The 12,883-nt window shown below is 46.0% G+C and overlaps 1 protein-coding gene across 2 annotated transcripts in view; it reads left to right on the forward strand.

Moving 5' to 3' along the window:
* FCSK (fucose kinase) overlaps positions 1–12,883 on the forward strand; it is a 1,128,763-nt gene that overhangs the window by 994,035 nt on the left and 121,845 nt on the right. For both annotated transcript variants that reach the window (XM_078671586.1, XM_078671587.1), the window contains exons 15-17: positions 3,984–4,351; positions 5,180–5,390; positions 6,222–6,388. In XM_078671586.1, coding sequence (XP_078527712.1) covers positions 3,984–4,351; positions 5,180–5,390; positions 6,222–6,388 — 746 coding nt within the window. The remainder of the gene's footprint in view (positions 1–3,983; positions 4,352–5,179; positions 5,391–6,221; positions 6,389–12,883) is intronic.

The following is a 12,883-nucleotide window of genomic DNA, read 5'->3' on the forward strand; positions in this document are numbered from 1 at the left end:
GTAAGGAGCACTTAGATGAAAACTGTACTAATAATGTATCCCCAATCACGGAATGGATGACTTTACCGTGCAATTGCTTAGAAAATTCCATCGACATAATGGTCAGCTTGTTTCCTCTAGTGAATCCATCACCTCAGCCACGATTAAGGAACTCAAGAAAAAATGCAACAAAGCTTTGAGGAGAGTTCGCTAGTCTCCAGGTGCCAGGGAGCTTCTTAATGCATTCACGCAGGCACAGAAAGCCTACAGGCAGGCAGTTTTCACCGAAAAGCGTAAACGATCAGAGTATTCTAGACAATACTACTTTATGTAAATGTATATGTAAATGTGTTGTACTTGTAAAGCGCACAGCTGCCTCAGCAACGGGGCGTCCCGGCGCTGCACTCATACCGCTGGGAACCCTTCCTGGCTTTTCCCTGTAAAATGTCCACTCCTGGGCACCCCCAAGGTGAAGCCAGACATCCCAGCGCTGTGGGGGCCGTTGTGGAGATTAAGCAAGCTATTTCCCAGAGTTGTAGCGTGGGACCCATGATTAGAATAGGCACCGAAGCGAGAATTGTCAGGTCCGAGGAAATTGAGCCCAAGTCCAGTAAGAACCGTAACTAGGGGCTTTTGGTCCCTGGTGAACAAACAAATGAATGATCAAAGGGGCTTGGGCTGTGCCACTATATCCCGGAAGCAGAATGGGCATCCTTTCTAACCGCGCACTTTGTGGCCACTGAGGAAGAAGTTAGTTCCATAGACAATAATATGAAAATGGCCCTCACAATTGCCATTGGAGCTTCTCATCAATATTTGGACCCCTTGCACCTCAATGCTAAGGACCCAGCCTCTCTCACACCCCATATAGTGCGTGTAATACCAAAAGGAAGAACAGATGGGGCCCCTGGACCTAATGGTTTGCCTCAGGCGCTATGCAAACAAGACATCCCATTCTGGGCTGCACAGTTTACCAGGCTCTTTGACTACTGCCTTAGGTCCTCACAGATGCCAGCCTCATGGTGAGGCACCATAATACACCCAATATATAAAGTTGGCACCAGAGCTGATCCAAACATCTATAGGTTGATAGCTGTCCTGGACAATGACGCCAAATCCTATGCCAATATGCTTCTTTTCTGGAAGATCTATGGCCATGGGTGGAACAAAATCGACTCATCCTTTTCAGCCAAACGGAGTTCATGGCAAAATGTAGAACGCTAACCAATCTAATGGCAATATCTTTCCTGATGGATAGAACAACAGCCTCGAAATCTCTGACACACTGCTGCTTTGTCGACTTTAAGGTGTCATTCGATCGAGTACCAAGGGGAGCCCTGTGGGCAAAGTTACAGAAATGGAGAATACTCCGAAACCTTTAGGAGACTATAATCCAGCTACAATCCGACATATTAAACTGGGAGACGGCGCTCACATATTCAGAAAAAATATGACATTGTGAGGAGTGAAGCAGGAATGCATGCTAGCCCTACTGCTTTTCAATCTATTCAGTGCTGACCTGCCACAGATACTTGATGTTGCTAAAAGTCACTCCCCAAAAATAGGCAATGCCCGGATCAGCAACTTGTTGTACGCAGATGACCTTGCACTATTAAGGCTCACAAGGGTAGGTCTCCAATGACGGCTTAACCAGCTGTGCATTATTCCAATAATTTAGAGGTGAACCTGAAAAAAATGAAGGTTGTAATATTTGGTTTGAAAAACATTAGGAAGGAGGATGGTTTTATAATGGCAACAGAATCATGTCGGATCAATTTTACAAGTACCTAGGAGTCTACATTGATGCCAGATGCTGTTTTGTGAATCATCAGGATGAAGTTGAGGCAAAAGCCCTGACTCTTCAGGTGACACTATCGAAATTAGCGAAATTAATATTGGGTTCAAGCCTCTCTCCACTATTAGGGCAGCAACCCCAATCAGCTAAATTTTAAAATGAGGTTAAAGAAAGTGCGTCCGCCTCTGGTAATTTCTCTCGGACTGGACAGTACTCGCGAAACGCAGGCGTGCTTGGGCAGTTATCAGCTGGTATCAGCCAGTCACCCCAGCATCATATCTTCCTGGTACGTATGCCGTCCATCAGATGGCAAGATTCATGGGCCTCAGGCTAGGGAAGTGGCCATTTCTGAAACATCTAGCTAGTTGGCGTCGTCCAAGTGAGGATACAACCTGCTGAGGCTGTGGCGACTGTGAAGAATCATTCGAACACGTCGTGTGCCTCTGACCATCACTGCTGAACGAAGGTAGGACCAGACTACGTAGAGCAGGGGTAAGCAACCAGTAGCTCGTGAGCTACTGTAGCTCTTGAGCTAACTCTGAGTAGCTCACCTGTGTGCAGCCCAGCTTATTAAATTAGAAAGATTTTGCTTGGTTGAATTAATATACATATAAAGAAATTGAAATTATACTGCACTAATAATATTAGTAGCTGTTATTATGTTTTATTGAACATAAGTAGCTCGCAATACAGAAAAGTTTGGAGACCCCTGACGTAGAGAGTGGAGCAAACTGCGAGTCCGCACATGTCGGCAGGCCATCGCTGCCTCTTTAAAAACCGACAACACAGTTCTGAACATTTTGCTGACGAAGTTTCTCACCATTGCATCCAATATGTTCAGCCCGCTAAGGGTTAACCGCCGAGCTCTGCAGACTCCCTCGAATTATCTGTCGAAATTGATCAGCCACATTAAACTGTCCCCAACAACAGCAAAGACTTGAGCGATGCAAATCCGAGGGTGCCTACTGTGAGGATTACTCAGCCGCTGCCTACGGTTGGGTTTTTGTGTGTGTGTGTGTTTTTTTATCACACCAGCACTTTATAAGACAACTGTTCTGTTATCAATGAGGCTCAATTTGCTGCTATTCCGGCTGAAGCTAACCCGGATGGGACATGCTTAAAGTCTATTGTTTCTGTAAAATCAGGTGTCTTAAGACATTTGCACTCCATCTAACTTTTGCGCTGCTACCAATGAGGAATAACTAGCGGCTATTTGTATGTAACCGACTAGCGCGGTATCGCCAGTATGTTTTAAATTGTTGATTACACGGTCTTAACAAGTATGGGCCAGGCTTTTGCTCTATTAATTGAACCTGTTTTTAACAAATACAACCAAACTGCAGTTTTTAACGTAGTAATATGAGCTCAGTGTTCTTTTGAAACTTGTGATGGTTTTAAATAACCACAAACGATAAAGCATTCTATGTTTATTACTCGTATAAAAACAATAAAAGGCAATCCTATAAAAAAGTAAAGGTAACGTAATGCCCATGTTGTTATTCTGCTTCTGATATGAATATGGCAGAAATTCTGGATTTAAAAAATGTTGATTAAGTCGGGTGGTGTAAGGAACATTGCTGATGCAATATCCTTCCTACTGTTAAGGAAAGCACTCCCGTAGCATCGAGTTAACCATGAGGTCAAGAAAGAATCCAGTGAGTGTGATGTGAGTGCAATTCTGAGTAGTGAAACACCACTATATTATTGATTGTGATTTTTTTAATTGTGTGCTGTGGTCTGGGCAATGACTGCATTGGGATGTAACTTTTCTGTTCAGTATTGATGCACAGAATACTCACCGTACAATGTACAATGTATTAATTACTCTTAGAAATAGGGCCCAGCGAGAGTCATCCTGTTAAATGTGAGCTTTCCTGTCTGGCTAAAAAGTCTTCATATGATTCCTGGCATTAACTGAAGGCTGCCTGTCCCGTGGGACAAAGCAGGAACTATTTTTGCTGAACATTTTGTGTGCATCTTCCATCACTTTCTCCAGTGTGCAGATATTTGCGGTTGAGGCTAGTGGGGCAAGTTCTTTCATGTGAAGCCCCTTTGGTTCAAACGTCCCTTTAGTGAGGAGTGGCACTGGAAAAAGTCCATAAGATTCAAGCTTCTTGAGAACAAACTATGTGATAGTCATATGAGTACATGGCCAGTACTATGTGGAAAATAACAGTGAAGCCTGACATGTTTATCTACCTGCTCCCAGGGAGAGTGACGTTTGGGGTCTGGAGTCTTCGGAGAGTAGTCGCTGTTTGATGAACGCCCGTCTCTTCCCTGTCTTCCACGCCACTGAGTCGCTGGGCTTGCGGGATGTTCTGTGGTTCTTGGACCCGTTGCCGGACAAGAGAGAGCTGTTGCAGTGGCGGGCGTCATGGCGTATGTCCTGGATAGAGCTGTTGCAATACCGGGACCAGGAGGCAGAGCTGAGGTTGCGACGTACCATGTTCTTTCGCCAGGCGCAGGAGAAAGTGCGCCGGTCACTCCTGGAGCGACGAGACTGCAGCCTCCTACCACTCCTCAGAACCGCTGTCTACGAGAGCGCCCATCAGCTCATGTTGAACACATTGGACCAAGGTGAGAGTGCAAGAGAGCAAAGAGCAGGAGGTGACAGTAGTGCAATGTGTAATAAGGACTGCATGTATAGGAAAAGATGTTTCGGATGATCGTCAAAAACTGGGACTGCTTCAGGGCACGATGGAGGTGTGTTTGGAAAGATGCATGTGAGCTTTGTGTGTGAGAGCATGGGGTGCTTGCTGCAGGGTGGGATTGAGGTTCACTGGCAGAGCTGTGCTGGTCGCCTAGCACTAGAACAAGAAGGGGGAGCGGGCCAGAATTGAACTGCATGACATAGTATGCAGGCCCAGTGGTAGAGAAGCTGGAAGCGTAGATGATTAGAGTTGAGTTGAACCAGCAGAACTGAGTAGGTCGCACCTAATTAAACCAAAGGAGATGAGGACTAAGGTGAATGATAAATGTGTATGATCAGTATTAGTACTGACTGAGTAAGATCTGGGATCTGCAGTTTGGGCTTGAAGTATGTGTCAGAGCTTTGCTGGTTTCCTAGAACTGGAAGAGGCGGATTAGACAAACTTGAGTGGAAGGGAGAGCTCCAAAAAAGCATTTACGCCAGTGAACTAGATGAATGTATGCACAGCTCTCATCTTGTGCAGGGATTGAGGATTTATAGGGGTCTCATATATGAAAGGATCCATATATGTTCTCTTAACCAATTTTTGTCATACTGGTATATCCACTGTGACACTGTCTTAGATGTGCAGAGGTGGCACTCTGTCAGAAGTGGTTGAGTCCTAGTCAGTAGGCATTATTAGAGGGTTAGGCCTTCTTCAGGCAAATTGCATGTTTGCACCAGTTAGACGCTAAAGGTTTCTTCTTGTTCCACAGTGGCATCTGTCGCCAAGGACCCCGGGGTGGCAGCCCGCGCGCTTGCTTGCATTGCAGACGTTCTGGGCTGCATGGCTGAGGGAAAGGGTGGTTTGCGGAGTGGACCAGCAGCCAACCAGGAGTGGACCAGGGCCTTCCAGTATCTCGAGCAGAAAGATATTGCTCGTGGTGTGGAGGAGCTGGCAAGAGTGAGGAACAAGTGGCTGAGCAGGTGAAGTATGGGGGGATGGGCGGTGTTTAAGGACATTTTGTGTTGTGGGCAGCCCTGCTTCACCTCAGGGTAACGACGATTATTTCATCTCAATTGTTGTTCCTATTGAAATGGGTCCTGTGAGCTTGATATCACTGGGTAGCCTGTGGTGGTATACCCTTACAGAGGGAATCAGTGAACATCTGCTTGTACCACAGACCTGACAGCCCCCTCTCCGTTTCCAGGTGAGACTTACACATAGAGGGAAGTCCACAGCAGCCAGCCCACCAAACCACAAATGGAGCAATGCTAATCAAACAGGCTGTACATGTAAAGAGCGACCACCAGAGTAGAGTAGGAGAGGAGCAGGCGAGCCAGAGCACTGCCAGCGAACCTGCTGGAGAGCCGCGTGCTCAGCACAGAGACTCCGGACCAAGAGGGGGTCTCAGCGGGGCCTCGAACCCAAGTAGGACCAGTCTTGTACAGCACATTTGGCACCTTTGGGGAGCTTGGGAAGAGACACATAGACAGGAAGAGAGTAGAGTCTCAGGACTGCAACAGAACCAGCGTAGTGCCAATATCGGTCCACTCACCAGCCCGCTCGCAGTAACATGCATTTCGCAGAAATAAGCAGACAAGACAACTTTTTTGTTGGAGAAAAGTGACACGATTAATGACCCTTAAAATGTTCCACGGGGTCTAACCTGCGGCTCTGGTCACTCCATAATTGTTTCTGATTGACATAAATGCAACAGTGAGGTTGTTTCTGTTTATAAGTGGATGAGTCGGCCATCAAAAATAAAACAGGGAGTATCTAAGCTGGCTTCATCCGTCTGTCTGCTTGTTCCCCAGGCCAGCCCTGCTGGTGAGAGCTGCGCGGCACTATGAGGGGGCAGAGCAGATCCTGATCCGCCAGGCTGTCATGTCCGCTTGTCAGTTTGTCTCTGTTGAACAGACAGTACTTCCTCCTGTTGGTGATTGGGTGGTAGTGGAGTGCCCTGCCCGCATTGACGTATCAGGTAAGTTGTTTCTAATAAGTAAGAGGGGCGAAGTGTAAGGAGAAAATGCTGTGAATCAGGGTTGGAGCTAATGGGAGCGTGTTTAATTACAGGTAGAAATGTTGTCCTCTGGAAGACTCTAGACCCATGGTCCTCAAACTTTTTAGAAAAGCGATACACTTAAAAAAAAAGACAAACTTTCGCAACCCACCTACCTTTAATGGATATGAAGATGCGCAATTTTTGGATGTAACAAAAGCATTTTGTAGTAGCACATTGCCATTTACAGACAGCACGTTTTGCAGTGAAATGACCACTAGCTCAGCGTAGACATACAGTTTTACTGATAAATGTAGATGTGGCCTAATGGCCAGAGTTGCCGACTATAGAACTGGGGAACCAACTTCGAGTCTCAACTTCCTGTGTTTCTTGGCAAAGCACTTAATCTCCCTGCACCTAAAACAAGCATTTGCAATGCAATAGGTCTCGCATTAGGAAAGTTTGAGCTATTGGTATTGTAAATGACAATTTTTTTATTTGTGTTGGTTTTGAAAATAGCGAAATTAATAGCTTTGTCATTTACAATGCCAATAGTTTTAACTTTCGCAAATGCGACACCTATAGCATTTGTACTGCAATATGTGTTGTAATTACGTGACTTAGATGTATTGATATTACAAATAACAATGGTTTTTAATTTTTTTAAATAATTAATACTTAAATAAAAGTTATTGTAATGTATAATGGCAATAGCTTAAACTTTTGTAAATAACTTTTGTGAAGATTATGTTCAGTGTATTTTATTGTGACGAAAATCCAAGAACAGAAGTGAAATATTAACATATTTTTGTGACATTTGTAATAAAGCTTGAAACATTGAGAGAACATATTTGAACCAGTTGTTGGTGAATGGTTGCACAGATTGATGCTGTGGTGGCGCTGAGTGATGTTGTGGTGGCAACGAGTGATGCTGTGTCATTCAGTGATGCTGTGGTAGCGCATAGTGATATTGTGGTGCCCCTGAATGATGCTGTGGTGGTGCTGAGTGATGCTGTGATGATGCAATAGATAAATAGAGCGAGTGTGATAGATAGATAGATAGATAGATAGAGGGAGGGCGATAGATAGATAGAGGGAGGGCGATACATAGATAGAGTGAGGGTGATAGATAGATAGATAGAGTGAGGTCGATCGATTGATAGAGGGAGGGCGATAGGTAGATAGAGTGAGGGCGATAGATAAATAGAGTGAGGGCGATAGAGTGAGGGCGATAGATAGATAGACAGATAGAGTGAGGGCGATCGAAAGATAGAGGGAGGGAGTGCGATAGGTAGATAGAGTGAGGGCGATTGATAAATAGAGTGAGGGCGATAGATAGAGTGAGGGCTTTAGATAGAGTGAGGGCGATAGATAGATAGATAGATAGATAGATAGATAGATAGATAGATAGATAGATAGATAGATAGATAGATAGGTAGATAGAGGGTGATAGATAGATAGACAGATAGAGTGAGGTTGATCGATAGATAGATAGATAGATAGAGTTATGGCGATAGATAGAGTGAGTGATGGCGATAGATAGAGTGAGTGATGGTGATAGATAGAGTGAGTGATGGTGATAGATAGAGTGAGTGATAGATAGATAGAGTGAGGGCGATAGATAGATAGAGTGAGGGCGATAGATAAATAGAGAGATAGAGAGCTAGATAGAGAGAGAGATAGATAGAGTGAGGGCAATAGATAGATAGAGTTGCGGTGCCGGGCACTGTGGGGCGCGACGGCCACAGATGAAGGGCAAGAGTGATTTGCACATGGGGTGGGGGTTAGATGTACCAGTTCGGCAATATGGGGAAACACTGGGTTGTGTGGTGCACGCTGCTGTAAGAAGGGGAGAGAAGGCAACTTGTGGCAGCAGGGGCCTGTGTTATGCCCCTGACTCATGGTATGGTGGGCTGCGTGGCACAACAGAGCTTGGTAAAAATATGCCCTCCCTATCTTAATTAAACTCCGTTGTGTGTCCGTTTAAGCTCTTCTGTTGTATATAGTCCAAGCAACGCAGGGCACGTTAATTATATAAATAAGCACAGCAGTCGTGTCCTACTTTCTCACGCTCTGTTAAAAGAAAACAAAAAGAAAAAGGACGTATTGTAAGTGAAAGTGCATACACCCCAAGGTAGCACAGTTGAAAGATCGCACAGGAGGGGCAAACAACAAACACGTCCAGCCCACGTCTAGGCAAGAGGTGGCAAAGAAGATTCCACCAGATGGAACCAACAAGAGCAAGGACCTATGCCCACCTAGCTCTAGGGAAGACAACGGGCAGACAAGGAAGGAGAGGCTAGAGCACAGACCTAACACCCGTGCAGCAATTAGACCCCCCCCAGGGTAGACCCGCTAAACCTGATGAACCAGGGTCATTAGTAGTGGATCAGGTACTGAATACCCGGGCTTTACCCGTACTAGACCTCCCACCGGCTTCAAGCCCCTACACAGTGGTTTTGACAGGGATCCCGGCATGTAGAGACGAGAGGGAAGAAACCTCATGCTCCTTGATCAACAAAGCAGTTCATTGGTTGGTCAACAATTTAGGATTTACCATTAGAAATCATAGGCATATCCTAATGGCCAGAAGAGTGTCATGGATCGGATATAGCAGGAAGGGTTTCCCGGGAGATTGCGTAATCTTAAACTTTAGGTATCCGGAAATGGCCAGAGAACTCTTGAACAACCAACAGAAGGGGACCCACCAGGAGGAGGGCGGTACTAGCATCAGATTGCTTCCACTCAGTTTCTTTTATAGAGACCTGATGCACCCTATTAACTGGGAAGACTCTAGGCGAAATCCTCTGAGGTCAACCTGGGGGGGTCGCCCAGTAGCGCTATTTAATCGTTACGCGCCACTCCAAAGTGTCTCCGCTCTAAGTGAATTAGACTGTCTGACTGGGGGGCTAGTGACAGGACAAGGGGTGGCAGGGGAGGTTGTGTACCACAGCAGGGACAAAGGAGGGATAGTTGTGGAGATGGCCGTGATGTCAACACTGCCCCCTAGTCTTGGAGCCCCTAGTTGGATGCAGAGACAAATCCATGTAGATTAGCTGCACCTTTAACTGTGCATATCGATAAAAGGCCTAACCCCCCACTAGTAGGAGGGCAGGGAAACATTGATATAATCTCCTGGAACATAGCAGGTCTGTCCAGTAAACTAAAAAATCAGGACTGGTTAGAATACATCAGGAGATTTCACATTATTTGTCTGCAAGAAACTTGGGAGGCAGATTGTAGCGCACTAGCACTGGAAGGCTACACAATGTACTTTGTCCCAGCGCGTAGATCCCTTTCAGGGCGAGCCAAAGGGAGGCCTAATCACTTATGTGGACCTGAGGTTACAGGGGAAATGGGAGGACCTAGCCTGGGACTCAGATTGCACACAGGGAACAAGGTATACGAACAAGGGACTAAAACTAATTTTTATTAACTTAAATAATGCCATCATGGGCAGACAGACTTTAACTAGCATGGCAGAGTTGGAACATAGGTTGGTAGGAATTGAAGCGCTTGGGATTGTACGCGCTCAACTGGTGTTACTGGGAGACTTTAATTGTCATTTGTGCCCCCTCCTAATTAGCAGTGAGGGGGAAGTAAGCTGTTGGGCACAAACGCCCTCACTCACACGATGGATTTGATAGGAGCAGACGGGGACCATCGTATCCACCCAACCTTTAAAGGCAAGGGAAGTGGCTCTGTTATCGATTTTATTTTTGTTCCGAGCTTCTTAAAATGCTAGTTTATAAGTTTTAATGTTGAGTTTAGCGCCTTCAGTGATCATAACCCTCTGGTGTTGATTTTAAGGGACCCTGACTCAGTTAAGCATTTACATCGCGAGCAGATCGGAGGCTCTATCACAGCCAACGATCAGGGAAGGAGACTGAGATGGTCAAATACTAACTGTGAATAATGTTATAGGGCACTACTGACGGAGAAAGACCAGCAGGTCTGGAAGTGCCTAGACCTAACAGTAGAGGGGGTGGACCTAATCACTGCATTTGAGGGAGTCGCACATTGCATCAATGGCCTGCTTAGGCGTAGAATGCCAAGAGAGGATGAGGAAATTCCTAGGTGGTTCGATTGGCAATGCTCTAGCGCCTTGAGGGAACTGAAGGGAGCCTTAAAGATTGTTCCCAAAGATAAGACAATGGTGTCCACTTGCCGGGGGAGGTACAAACAGGCACTAAAACAACGCAAAACCTCACTGCAATATCAGGCTTGGGAGAATTTGAGGGAAGCGGCCAAATCAAGGGACATGACCGCATTTTGGAAAATACTAAATGAACCTTGTTTCCAAGATAAGAACAAATCCAAGCTTGTATGCCACGTCCTGCCAGAGGCCTGGGTGGAGCACTTTCAAGGCCTCTATAATCATGATAGTATGAGCATTCCAGGACCATCAGCAGGGACAGGAAATCGAAGGGTTGCCCAAAACCCTTTCTCTTTGGGAGAGATAAAAGCGGGAATTGAGGGCTTAACCCGGAATAAGGGCCTGGTTCCGGATGGGATCCCCCCAGATCTCTTATTGACTCAGGTAGACCTGTGGGCACCTATCTTAACAAGAGTGATCAACACGGCAGTGAAGTCAGCCATGCCGTCTTCCTGGTCCACTGCGATAATTGTCACGATTTTTAAAAAGGGTAACAAAGACACAATGTTACAGGCCTATGTCCCTGTTTCAGTGAAAGTTATGGGGAGAGCTATTCTCAATCGGCTTATGGACTGGGCAGACCAACACAACATCATTTCGGACATACAGTATGGTTTCAGGCCGGGTCGTTCAACCTCTGATCAATGTCTCAACCTTTATCTCCTGGTAGCCAAGTACACTGTCGCTAGTGATGAGACGGTGTACTTGGCTTTCATGGACCTCACAGCAGCATTCGACCAACTTAACCGTAAGAAATTGTTGGAGCTATTGGGGGTCATGGGCGTCGATTTAGGACTGGTTAACATCTTAAGTACCCTGCACCAGTACACCTCAGCCCAGGTCAGATATAACGTTGAGGGAGATACTATTGATTCCTTTCCTTGCTCTAGGGGAGTGAGACAGGGCTGCATCCTGGCGCCTTTCTTATTTACTTTATATATTAATGGTTTAGACAAGGCACTAGGAGCATTAGGGGTGGACTGTCCGAGGATAGGCAGAAGAGGGATCCCTGTTCTGCTTTATGCGGACGACGCAGTGCTTCTGTCAAGCACTGCGCGGGGCCTTCAGCACCTCATTGACGCTTTGTCACCTTCATGGAGAACCTGGACCTGTGCGCTAATGTCTCCAAATCATACATCATGGAGATGGGAAAAAGGCCAGGGAAGAAATTTAACTTTAGGATCGTCACCCACTGTTTGGAAAAAGTGCAGGCATTTTCTTACCTGGGAATTTTATTTGACAGCCGCACCAGGTTTAACACACTGTCAGATGAGAAATGCAGATCTCTTATTAGCTCTTCTGGGGCAATCATGAATTTCGCACACAGGCTGGGTCGCTGGGCTCCTGAGCAAATCCTGAACTTGTACAATGCCATCTGTAAAGTCAAAACACTATATGGCAGTGAGGTCTGGGGCTTCATTGACCCATCAAGGATCCAAAATGAAGAAAATAAATTCCTTTGACGGTTACTTATAGTCCCCCAGAGCACACCTTCCCATTCGATCCACGAAGAGCTAGGTCTCACTTACATTAGAGACAGGATTCAATTGAAACCTCTCACCTGCTGGCTTAAAATATGGACTAACCCTGTAGCGGTTTTAAGCCAGCAAATAATAACAGATTGTGTCACCAGTGAGTACGGGCACAATATCCCCTGGCTTAAATATGTAAGGGAGACCCTGTCTGGCCTTGGTTATGTTGATTACTTCAACAATCCGAGAAACCTGTTAGCCCGGGACAAGGTGATTGTCAAGTCTGCATTCCTAAAGAACAAGGCCTCCATTAGGGAAGATATAGAGATGGTAAAACCATCCGTGAGAGCCCACCTCCTAGCTAAGTCTAGCCCAGGTATGGAACCATATCGGTCTTATTTTTATAATGCCCAGGACAGATTTTTGATGACTCGATTTAGGTTGAACCTACTTCACCACACACTGGGGCATCCTTCGGGGTATTTAACATCTAATGAGCTGAGGGGCCCTTGCGGCTGCGACTATAAGTCTCCGCAGGACACGCTCCATTTTGTTTTGCTGTGCCCCTATTACGCTCACCCCAGGAAGTTATTTTTAAAAAGTATTTTAAAGAATGCTAGGTTCAAACACGCAAAGGTGGCGCTGTTGTACGAAGAGGCTTTTACACTTTTTTGCACTGCTAACTTTCTAAGGATGGCCGCAAGATTGAGAAATACTAAAGATATGGGATGATGGCACTGGTCGGTAAAGTTTTTTTGCACTGGGGGGGGGCGTGGCTTGCCGTGCTGCGGAATGGCCGCTCTGTAAGCGAGCTCCGCCGGCCAAGCCAATATCCTACATTAATCTGTA

This window comes from Lissotriton helveticus, chromosome 12 (genome assembly GCF_964261635.1).
Source record: "Lissotriton helveticus chromosome 12, aLisHel1.1, whole genome shotgun sequence".
NCBI lineage: Eukaryota > Metazoa > Chordata > Amphibia > Caudata > Salamandridae > Lissotriton > Lissotriton helveticus.